The sequence below is a fragment of the Lepidochelys kempii genome, chromosome 3 (genome assembly GCF_965140285.1).
Source record: "Lepidochelys kempii isolate rLepKem1 chromosome 3, rLepKem1.hap1, whole genome shotgun sequence".
Lineage (NCBI taxonomy): Eukaryota > Metazoa > Chordata > Testudines > Cheloniidae > Lepidochelys > Lepidochelys kempii.
This window is the reverse complement of record NC_136382.1, coordinates 109204731-109217175: the sequence shown is the minus strand read 5'-3', so window position 1 is coordinate 109217175 and position 12445 is coordinate 109204731. Positions and strand designations below refer to the sequence as shown.

General features: G+C 40.2%; 1 protein-coding gene across 3 annotated transcripts in view; it reads right to left on the bottom strand.

Moving 5' to 3' along the window:
- The window catches only part of ADGRG6 (adhesion G protein-coupled receptor G6), a 154076-nt gene that overhangs the window by 87625 nt on the left and 54006 nt on the right, over positions 1 to 12445 (bottom strand). For all 3 annotated transcript variants that reach the window (XM_073337489.2, XM_073337490.2, XM_078852202.1), the window contains exons 3-4: positions 4234 to 4575; positions 576 to 1199 (exon numbers count right to left, since the gene is read on the bottom strand). In XM_073337489.2, coding sequence (XP_073193590.2) covers positions 576 to 1199; positions 4234 to 4575 — 966 coding nt within the window. The remainder of the gene's footprint in view (positions 1 to 575; positions 1200 to 4233; positions 4576 to 12445) is intronic.

The following is a 12445-nucleotide window of genomic DNA, read 5'->3' as shown; positions in this document are numbered from 1 at the left end:
GATAAGGGCCTTAGATTGTAACCTCTTCAGGTCAGGGACTCTGGTCTTAATATGTTTCCGTAAAGTGCTATGCATGCCTATAGCATTATATACACAGTATTATTTCTACCTATTACCCCTTTTTATCTTTTTTATATTTTATATTGCCCCACGTGGCCACAATCAAGTATATTAACTAACTTGTCTTAAAATCACATTTAAACTAATGAGTTTATGGAAAGGAAAGATCGGAGAACTTTTATTTATTTCTTTTATTACTTTTGGTTATTTATTGCTTCTGTCCTGAATAATATATAAAAACCCTTCATTTATACATTTTGTTTAACCTCATTAGTTGTCTTTTGAAGTCAGGCTGGATATGAGCTTTGATTAAACTAAAGGAACAGACACACCCGCGACAAAATTAATTTTTCATGGAATGGAGCTGGCAAGGCTAGGACAAGTGAGGTTGCCTTTTGGGAAGTGCTGCTGTCTGTAACTCTAAACATACAGTTTCTGGCTGTCATATGATACTTCAAGAACAATGCCGGGGGTAGGGAGGAATTAATAAAAGTGATTCTGCCAAACATACTCACCACAGCTTAAGTTGTTTTCCGCTTTCAATGCTGAAGTTGGGATACTCCAGAAGTCATTTTCCCAGTCTACAATGTTTCCTTTCACATCACAGCTGAGGTTGGACAGCTTTTGGGAACTCATGGTGAAGTTCCAGAGACGAAAGTTGTATATATCCCCATTTAAAGAGCTTATTTCATTGCTGTCAGAGCCCAACACCAATCTTCCATTGCCGGGGATAACCTGGCCAAAGGTACCTGAGCAGAGAACTGTGTGATAGATGCTCTTGCCATTTACACCTATAGTGCCAGAGAAGCCATCCCATACTATGCACAATTGTTCAAAAGTTTCTGTGAAAAAATCTCCATCTGAATTTGTGATGAGGACACTGTCTAGTATGCACTCTGTGCCTGAGATTGATAGGAAGTGGCCTTTTGTAGTCTTTCCAAAACTGAGGAGTTCTGTTGACAAAGGATCACTGTAGGAGAAAGCCTTCCAGTCATTGGCAGCATTGCTGGCTTTGGTTGCTTCAAAGCAGAGTGTGAACTGGCTAAGCTCTGGCACTGGGACAATTTTTGCCACAGACACAGGGTCAACATCTGAAGTTTGGGGGATGACGACTTTCTGATTCCTCAGAGAAACAGCAACTAGTAAACACATACACAAAAATCCATATATAAATAAATTTCAAAGGGAGATACAAATTGGTTTAAAGACAAAGATCCAAGTAATATTCATAAAGCCAAATGTTTAAAAGAATGCTTTTATCATTCAACTGGCCCAGTATTGCACATTACAGTGCATTTAGCTTAGCAATACATTCAACCAAAAATGGGCAAAGATCATTTTAGTGCTGCATTACAGATAATTCAACTTCATGAGGTGATTTAAGTATATTAAACTATTAAGCTCTGAGGCTGCATTCAAAACTCACGGCATACAAGAATGAATTTTTACAATTACTTTGCATTCATCTGGTAACTTGTAAGAATGCATTAGGCAATACACTACAGCAGTAATTTGAAAACATTTCATTTGTTTTCATGATTTTTATTGACTTGTTTTTCATGAGTGCATTACCCAACTGAAGCCCAGGCCACATCTTTGTAACACTGTAGCAGAGAGTGCCTCAGCTACATTCCTTGGCAAATCAAAGCCTTTTGTTGGAGAACTCAACTAATGGGTTTTTGTTGGGTATGAAGATTCTGTTCAATATTTCTCAAAAGCAGTCTAGTTGAATGCTGCAAGCTAGTGTTCACGAATATTTATGCCCTAATCATTCACTATTTGTAAAAATCTGTGTGAATGTATTTTCACAAATGTCTAGGAAAGGCTGGGACAAACTTCAGCTGGTGAGAGAGATAAGCTTTCAAGCCACACAGAGCTCTTCTTCAGCTCACTACATATAAGAAAGGCCAATCATTTTACAAATATGCATATGAATAAGGATCATTGTGGACAAACAAGCTAATGAACAGAAATGGTGAATGTTATTTGTTGTTCCTTATTTTCTTGATTGAAAAGTGTCAGCCACCCTGTCAGGTAGCAGAAACCATGTTTGTTCCAGAATCAGAATGTTAACATAGAGAGTTAGTATAATTACACTAGCATAGTTCTGACAGTAAATTTCCCCATGTAGACGTGTCCTTAGGTTACCATTCACACAAAGTTATCAAGACGTGGGAAGGCCACTTGGTTCAGTCTCAGGGGACCTAGCTTCTAATCCTTGGTCTCCTACTGACCTACTGGGTGATCTGGGGCAAATCACGTCATAACTCTGTTTCATCTCCCACATTGTGGGTATGTACTGAAGTCAGTGGAGTTGTATGGGAGTAGCTGATGGCAGAATTTAGCTTGTTAGGTTTATCTTCAGTGTTTATAGTCACATTCTCTCCTTTCATGCATGCAGACATCTCCCCATGTACATCCAGCTCTTAAAGAAGCGCGACAGATCTGTAGTAATCCAATCAGGTGCAGTACCTTTATTCCAGACAGAGCTTTAGCAAGAAGCCTTATAGAGAGTGGACTGCATGGCCCAGTGATTATTTTAACATGACTCTTAGAAGCTAAGCTGTGTGTGTGTGGGGGGGGAATTAGTGCCAGTTCTGGTATCCTTGAAGACACTGAGTAGTACTTTTCTCCACCAGTCATCTCATTTATATCTGAATATTTTTCAGAAATATTCTATTTTGGTGGACTGATTCCAGGAGTAAGGTACTAATCAATGTGAGTAAGGATGGCAGAATCCTTAGAAAAGACATTTAGCATCAGACAAATTTGAATGTTAACAATCAAATGTATAATTTTGCACTACCTGATTCTATGTACATTTCCTCATTATCCAGATTATGATCTGATTGCCTTCAGTACAGCAGAAGTGGCTTTCTGACCCAGAATAACCTTTCAGGTGGCTCTAATGAGCTTTAGTAACATTTCTAGCTCTCTCTAGTTAGTGTTATCTTTTTTCTTTTTCAAAGCTGTAAACAGATTTAGCTTCTGTAATCCTGCCCTTTCATTCTAAGGATGTAGTTCTCTCTCTTGCAAGGTGTTGGGAATGAGGAGGAGACATACTATATGTAAGCTCTTTGGGACAGGAATTATCTTTCTTTTTTTGTCCTGTGTTTGTACAGCACCTAGCACAATGGGGTCCTGGTCCATGACTGAAGCTCCTAGGCAAAACCTCAGAACAAATTAATAATGCTCCAGCTTTAGAATGTAAAAGCATTCTGACTATAAAAGAAATAAGGTCTCCTCAGAGCAAGAGAGCTGAGAAAATTCCGGAACTTCACTTGTGTCAGCTATGCTGGCATGCAGGGAGAGCGGGGCCATAGTGCTGCCCATGCTCACTATGGAGCTGCTACTGCTTCTGTTCTATAGAGATTGTTTTACCCCACTTATCATAATATCTGAGCGCCTTCCAGTAGTGCATTAAGTGAAGTGATTAACATCTGTCATGTGCAGTTTGTTCTCTCATCCTCTTTCCATAGGGGGAAGCATATGCACTGGAGTGTCTTATTTTCGTAGGGCTTCTGGTTTTTTTAATAGATCTGTTGCTGTGCATTTATGCTAGAGAAGGCAGGGTTAAAGAAGGCTACCGAGTGGAATGTGGTGAGGTGTGTGATAGTCCTTAGTTCCTAGGGGAGTTCACTCCACAGTCTCTGATCTGTCCCTGAGGAAGTTCTGTCTCCTGCACAGATGAGGTTTACCCTTATTGGAAAGTTCTAGTGTGCCAGAGGAGCGCAGTTGTTTCTGGCTGTGTTAACTTCCCTGTTGCACTCCACAGCACTGGGAGTCAGATTATGGCTCCCTGCCCATATGTGGGTGCACTGGTCTGTGGGAGATATATCTCGCTTGTACTCTGTAACACACATGTGCAGAAAGAGGCATAACTGAACCAAAAATCTTCACAAGCACTGTAGGTGTTTTTTTGATATACTGGAGCAAGCCATATGCCAGGACAGAATCAAGCCCTGTATCTTCATTCACACACACTCACAGCAATAAATTGTTAAAAAGTATGTATAAGTAACTGGTTATGGCTACATTTTGTCCCCAAATATATCTAGCAGAACCAGATCTCCAGATTCTCACTTCAAAGATTCACCTTACCACATAGAGTGAGTCTGCTTGGTATAAGACATGCTAGATAAAAGAGGAAAGAAATTCTTTATGCGTACATACCTCGGTTATAGCTGGCATTGAAGCCTCTCTTTTGGATACTAAAGTCACTTGCAAAAGATACTATCATTTCATTTCCAGTGGAGTTAAATGATAATCCTTTGGCAGTGACGCCGCAAAACTTAACCTGATTCTCTCCAGTATCTAGAGTTAATGAATCGTAAATGCAGTTTGGAGCTTCTTCAATGTCAAACTCAATAAATGTTATCTGAATGATGAATCCAGGAGGAGCTCGGAGGGTCCACTTGCATGCTTGGCTGTTAGGGTAATCACTGGGAAAGCAGGGAGAGGTGAAGATTCCCGTGGGGTTGGACAGCGATATCCTGCAGTCAGAGCATCCAAGAACTGTGGGACCAAAAAAGAAAAGGGGGCGGGGAGGGTTGAGAGATTGTAACATGAAATAAAACATCAAGAAATTGATATAACAATTAAAGTTTAAGTGAAGGGAGGAGAAAGGAAGGTGTTCCTTTAAAGGACAATAATACTGGGGGTAAAGGATCACTAAAAAGGAGCACATATATAAGAAATACTCTGGGAAAGAAATACATAATATAGTTCTTAATACACAGTGGTATACCATGCAGCATCTTTTTATTTGCCTGATATACTAATGCAGACAATGTAAAAGCAACTCTTTTTTGCTCTCAAACACACACACATACCCTTTAACTGAAAGGGTCTAAAAAGTCTACAGTAGTTACTTTTTAAATTGTATCAGCAACTTTCCAATAAATACATCCACAGTTCTGTCCCTGCTCTCCCCTTCCGGAAGAAGGGTAAGAATTTGTTGCTGGCTTATATCATCAGCAAGTTATTGCACCATTTCCATGCTGACTCAGCTCTACTGGCTGGCATAAGCGGATGGGGGTAGGGGGATCGCAAAGGTGGAAGTGGGGTTTTATTCCCTTTTACGCCCTGCATGCAGATCAAAGGATGATCTAGCCCTTAAGGATTCCTATAAATACCTTGATATTCTCAGATGAAGAGGTATGTATGAAAATCTATAAAACAGTTCAGCTACCTCTTGCCAAAAGAACACTGAGCAATTTAGGCAAAAACTTTAAAGGACCAGATCCTGCCACCTAGACTCACTCTGAGTTCCTTGCTCAGCAAACAGTCCTCCTGATTTCATTGGGCCTTGCTCCTAGAGAATTTGAACCTTTGTTATTACATGAACTGAGTTAAGCAATGAAAAATGAAGAATTAAAACTTAAAAGGGGTCAAAACTTGCTGCCTTTTATGCAATATCAAACATAAATAAAGTATTAAATGAGTTGTTCCAAAACAAAAAGGTACTATTCTTTCAGTCCCACTTGCTAGCCTCGGCTGGATTTAAAGACTTATCTTCAATGCAATAACAAGTAAAAGTTACATAACTTTGTCAATAACAACTTCCCTGAATTTTAGTAACTTTCTAACAGAAAAGCAGAAAGGTAATTAATTAACCCCCCTTCTTGGAGAGAAGAATCCTCTTTTTGATGATACTGCACCATCAGCAGACATTGCTACTAAACTGCAACTGAAATGCTTGATTAAAACTCCATTAAAGTTAGTGGAAAGACTCCCAAAGTGTAGGTAAAGTACAGGATTATAAAGAGAAAAATTATAGCACTAGAAAAAATATATGCTACCACTAAAATACAGTACATAGATACTACAGTAAGTACAAAGGTAGTATATAGGAACATTTTAAATTAAAATGATAGTATTATTTATATCACAGTCATTCCTAGGAGCCTGAGCCATTGACTAAGACCCCAGTGTGCTAGGCACTGCACAAACACAGAACAGTAAGATGGTGCCTGCCTCAAAAGAAGTATTCAGAATATTCTTAGGCAAACAATATCTGGATACTTTACAGGAACCAAGTCAATTGATTAACATTTAGACCTGTCAATTAACAAATGGAAGAAGTGTTTGCTCTATGCACCATGTCATAAATGAAATAAAGGTGGCTTTTTAGTGTATTGAATTTCTCAGTGTTTCCAGTTCAAGTCCCCTTCAGGAGCATAAATTTATGATGGGATTATGGTAGGTTTCCCAGCTTTTGTTTGCCGTACGTTCATGGGGGGTCATTACAGGTGAGCTGTCCTGTAGGCACCAAGGATTAGGTAAGCAAAGCTTGATTTGGCGTCATCCTAGTATTGTACTAATTGTTCTGTACACAATGTTGATCAGGGGGAAGCATTTATAGCCAGACATGTATCCAGTGTCTTCTGTTTCAGAACAGAGGCTAGGGGATCACAGGAAAATCTGGTTGGGAAAAATGAAACCTTAATTATCCTTCCCCCTCCCCCCCCAAAAAAAGGCGGGGGCAGTTAATTTTGGTTATTTAAGTGCAACAAAACACTGGTTAGCTTCTATTCCCTTTCATTCACAGAAAAAAGACCAAAAACTAAAAGCCAGATTAGTAAGAGAAAATGGGCCAGTGAACCCAACTCCACTCTCTAGAACTGGCCACCTGAAGGCTGTGCTTTCTGAACAATCAAGGAAGCATTGTGTGCAATGCTGCCTGAAGCTCCCACTGGTATGGATAGTATGCAGCACATTATGGAAGTCCCTTGCCATGAGACAAACCCCTCACAATATTAACAAGATCACTGAGAGACGGCTTATGTCTATTCAGACCTCCACTGAAGGTTATTTCAGTGAGATGTGAATTTTTACAAATAGCAAGTTAAATTTCAGAGCAGCATTGACTGGCATCTGTTAACTGCAGGTAAGGTATTTTTGTTTTCCCAGGGTAGCGTTTGTGGCACTTTGACTTTGCCCTCATTCTCACCACATTTCCTAAGACCATCCCCCATTTCTGGAGTTTACATGGGACCATTTCTATGTTTTTCATTGGTATGGCAGCATGCCAACTAGGAGGCTTGCTCTGTGAGGAGAATGTGGAGATACGGTTTCTACATTTATTTTTGTGTGTGTGTTCAACTTATTGAAGCACATGGCTCTAAGTGGAGAAGAGGTAATTCATTTATAGGGCTTCCAGAACAAAGGCGGTGGACGACAGCTGTTGAAAACGACTACAGAAATTTCATTTGTTTAAATTTCTAAATCATCTTAAACATTCACTGCAAACACTGGGAGGTTGTGGCTCTGCGTGTGGATGAGAGTGATGTGGGCAGAGCGATGGGCAGGCTGCTTTATCATTATATTACTGAAAAAGCACAGAAATGCTAACGTTATCTTCATGAGCTTCAGCAAAAATCCATTCTGCATAATGAAGCACACTGGCAGTGATTTATGAGATCTCATGATAGCGTGATTCCTTGTTTGCCCTATCACAACTGGTTGCCGTGGACATGATTACAATGCCACACAGGGAGGACAACTACGTTGGGTAGGCTACACATATAGGGATATAAACTCTTGGGGATTAATCTCATGGTGAGAGGAACAGAGAGAGAAAGATGGCACTAAGTCACCTTTCTGCTCTTCTGATCCTGGTCTGGCTAGAGGATGAACCAACCTTTAATACAAATGAAAGCAGCTGCAGAACTTGTCTAAATTATGCCTCTTGCAGGCAGAATGCTTCATCATGCAGACTGATGTACTAGTTATTTTCAGTACAGTGGCTCTGGTGTGGCCACAGATTAGTACCATGGCTGTGGATTTGGCAGAGTGTCACGTATTTCGCTCTACTCCCTCCTACCCACGCTATATCCCTTCCCTGCCCCTTCTTGCTGAGTGCTAGGAGAAATAGGTAACACAGAGCTGGCTAGACCAGATTTGTATAAACTAAGCAGAGCACAGCAGATGAAACTGGAGCCAAGAATTAAGCCCTTGGGCCAGATCCTCAGCTGGAGTAAATTGATATAGCTCCTTTGATGCTGATTTACACTAGCTGAGGATCTGGCCCCTCAAGTGTGATTATAGTCTGATGATGGCTCTGTAAAAGTATCATTGCTGGCTTCTACATTTTTATATATCTTCCCAGTTTGCAAGCAAGCTGAAATATTTATTCATTCAATGAGAACAATAAACAAATTAATGATTGGGATGGTCAGGGACTCCATGGGCATAGAGTTCAAAACTTGCTTGTCATTTACCTTGTTGTTTCCCTGGACTGGTGGATAATACAAGTTGAAATTAAATATATCACAACCAAAAAATGTGTTTAAAAGACATTAAGGTTGCAAAGTCAAGCACTCAATGCAAGAGTTAACGTTGCCTGCACAACCTTAATTCAGATCCTTTGTGTGTGTGTTTTATGATACTGTCTTTAATTACATGATCACACATTTTTTTCCACAGGATCCCTGCCTTATTCACTGAATGGATAGTTAGTTTGTTCAATATTTTCTTCAATGCTCCTAATGGAATGCGTTGCCCAAGGCCTTATTTACCTCACGCCATGTAAACCTGTTAATCAGTGGGGCCACTGGACGATCGAGGTGCTAAAGGAGCACTCAAGGACAATAAGGCCATTGTGGAGAAACTAAATGAATTCTTTGCATCGGTCTTCACAGCTGAGGACATGAGGGAGATTTCCAAACCTGAGCCATTCTTTTTAGGTGATAAATCTGAGGAACTGCCCTAGATGGAGGTGTCATTAGAGGAGATTTTGGAACACATTGATAAACTAAATAGTTATAAGTCACCAGAACCAGATGGTATTCACCCAAAGAGTTCTGAAGGAACTCAAATGTGAAATTGCAGAACTAACTGTAGTCTGTAACCTAGCATTTAAATCAGCTTCTGTACAAAATGACTGGGAGATAGCTAATGTGACGCCAATTTTTAAAAAGGGCTCCAGAGGTAATCCTGGCAATTACAGGCTAGTAAGCCTGACTTCAATACCAGGCAAACTGGTTGAAACTATAGTAAAGAACAAAATTGTCAGACATATAGATGAACATAATTTTGTTGTGGAAGAGTCAACATGGTTTTTGTAAAATGAAATCATGCCGCACCAATCTACTGAATTCTTTGAGGGGGTCAACAAGCATGTGGACAAGGGGGATCCAATGGATATAGTGTACTCAGATTTTCAGAAAGCCGTTGACAAGGTCCCTCACCAAAGGCTTTTAAGGAAGGTATGCTGTCATGGGATAACAGGGAAGGTCCTCTTATAGATTGGTAACTGGCTAAAAAAGAGGAAACAAAGAGTAGGAATAAATGGTCAGTTTTCAGAATGGAGAGAGGTAAATAGTGGTGTCCCCAAGGGGCCTATCTGGGCCCAGTCCTATTCAACATATTCATAAATGATCTGGAAAAAGGGGTAAACAGTGAGGTGGCAAAATTTGCAGATGATACAAAAACTACTCAAGATAGTTAAGTCTCAGGCAGACTGTGAAGAGCTACAAAAGGATCTCTCAAAACTGGGTGACTGGGCAACAAAATGGCAGATGAAATTCAATGTTGATAAATGCAAAGTAATGCACACTGGAAACCATAATCCCAACTATACATATAAAATGATGGGATCTAAATTAGCTGTTACCACTCAAGAAAGAGATCTTCAGGTCATTGTGGATAGTTCTCTGAAAATATCCACTCAATGTGCAGTGGTAGTCAAAAAAGCAAACAATGTTGGGAATCATTAAGAAAGGGATATATAATAAGACAGAAAATATCATATTGCCTCTATATAAATCCATGGTAAGCCCACATCTTGAATACTGCATGCAGATGTGGTCGCCCCATCTCAAAAAAGATATATTGGACTTGGAAAAGATTCATAAAAGGGCAACAAAAATGATTACAGGTATAGAATGGCTGCCATATGAGTAGAGATTAATAAGACCGGGACTTTTTAGCTTGGAAAAGAGATGAGTAAGGGGGGATATGATAAAGGATTATAAAATCATGACTAGTTTGGAGAAAGTAAATAAGGAAGTGTTATTTAGTCCTCATAACACAAGAACTAGGGGTTACAAATGAAATTAATAGGCAGTAGGTTTGAAACAAATAAAAGGAAGTATTTCTTCACACAATGCACAGTCAACCTGTGGAACTCCTTGCCAGAGGATGTTGTGAAGGCCAAGACTATAACAGGCTTCAAAAAGAACTAGATAAGTTCATGGAGGATAGGTCCATCAATGGCTATTAGCCAGGATGGGCAGGGATGGTGTCCCTAGCCTCTGTTGGCCAGAAGCTGGGAATGGGCAACAGGGTGTGAATCACTTGATTACCTGTTCTGTTCATTCCCTCTGGGGCACCTAGCATTGGACACTGTTGGAAGACAGGATACTGGGCTACATGGACCTTTGGTCTGACCCAGGATGGCCGTTCTTATGTTCTCTTATATAGCACCTTCTATCTGAGGACTGCCTAAACACTTTACCTGTATTAATGACTAGATTTTACAGGTAGGTAAGTATTGTCATCTTGTTTGAGTAACAGAAGTCAGATGACGTGGCTGGTCACACATACAGGAAGTGGGTGGCTGAGCTCAGAATAGAAGCCAGTCCTGCCAACCACAAGACCATCACACTGCACTTTCAAAGATACAGTGAAAGTTTATAAAAATTACTAATTGTTTTATACTATCTTGTCGAATTTAATGAAAAGGAAAATAATTTCCCCTTTTTACAAACTAATTGCTCATCACATTCATGTTTTGAATGGAAGCCACAAGATAGCAGATTTACAGAGAAGTCTCAAGGCAATAGGTCAGATGTATTTATGACTCCAAACAGGCGTGTAAATGAGGGCAGTGGTGGACACACCTGCAGACAAGCAGGAGAAAGCACCAAACCACCATGATGTGTGTGGTCTGGAAGGTCTACAGGAAAAACAACCCCCTATTTTTTCCAATATGGAGCGCAAACACTGAACACAGAACAGTTATAGTATTCCAGAAGTTTAACCAGTGGCAAACCTCACCCATGCTACACTTTCTTCTCTTTCAGAAATCATTTCAGAGGTGAAAGGGGTGAGAGAAAGAGTGGCTGTAATGGGTTCTCACACTCAATCCTTTTTAGGGGAGGACTGAGTGCAGTGTTTGCTAGGCGACAGCTGTAAGATGAGCTCTATGTGGTTCATTCATAAACATTTCACATGGGACTTCTTGAGGCCTCAGTGCACTTTATTTGAAAACATATTTTCAGCCCACCCATCCCACTATTTCTGAGAGTTTTGTGGAGCTGCAGCTGAGTAGGTGCAGCAGCGTTTTTTGTTTTTTTTTACCAATTTGTAGAATCTTTGACCTCCTCGGAAAAAACCCCTAACATGTCACACTGCACTGGCACTGCCTACATTTAATTGATACATTGAATGTTAGCCAGATTTTCTTTTCCAGTTGAAGGGACACTGACAAACGTGTGTTTTAAGCTCCCAAATTTTCCTACCCTAATCCTTGATGAATGTTTTCTGTATGCAGTGCTGTTGTAGCTGTGTCGGTCCCAGGATATAAGAGAGAGAAGGTGGGTGAGGTAATATCTTTTGTTGGACCAACTTCTGCTGGTGACAGACAAGCTTTTGAGCTTACACAGAGCTCTTCATCAGATCTGGGAAATTTACTTGATTATTAGATGTTTTCTGTGTAATACTGTACACTACATGGCTTTAATTCAGGAAAGAACTTGGGCATGTGCTTAACTGCTAGTCGGTGCTTAAATCCTATTGATTTCAATGGGACTTAAGCACAGGGTTAAAGTTAAGCAAGTGCTGAAGTGCTTTCCAGATCAGGGATGCTTTCTTGAATCAAAGCCTATATTTGAAGGCCTACTGTCATGTGTGCCCCCTTATGCTTTGCTTCCATGAGGACTGACAAACACAGAGTGGGAACAAATGGGAATTAACGCCATTGCCCTGCCACATATCCCTAAGCAAATATAATCTCAAATGTACGAAACAGGCAGAAAAGCCTGTCCACAGAACTGGACAGCAGTGAGAGGGATGCCAAGTAAGCTCATCTCTTCCATTTCTGACCATTTTCCCATTTTCTCTGACTATCAGGTAAGTCACTAATAACTAGGTAATTATATATACACGCACACATATTATATCTTGTGCACAAGTATCTAATCTATATATACACACACACACATACATACACATGCCATATATGTGGAGTTGGTAACCATGTGATCAATTAGACACCATGTGATAAAATAATGTTCAAAAGGTTCAGGTTATGTCTGCCCTACTGTCTTCACAAAAATCAAATTCCCCTCCTTCCTGCCTTTTCCTCCCCAAAGTGCTTATTCTAACATTCTCAGTCCACTAAGCAACTTCAAAAGGCCAATGGGGGTGGCTTTTTTTCCCC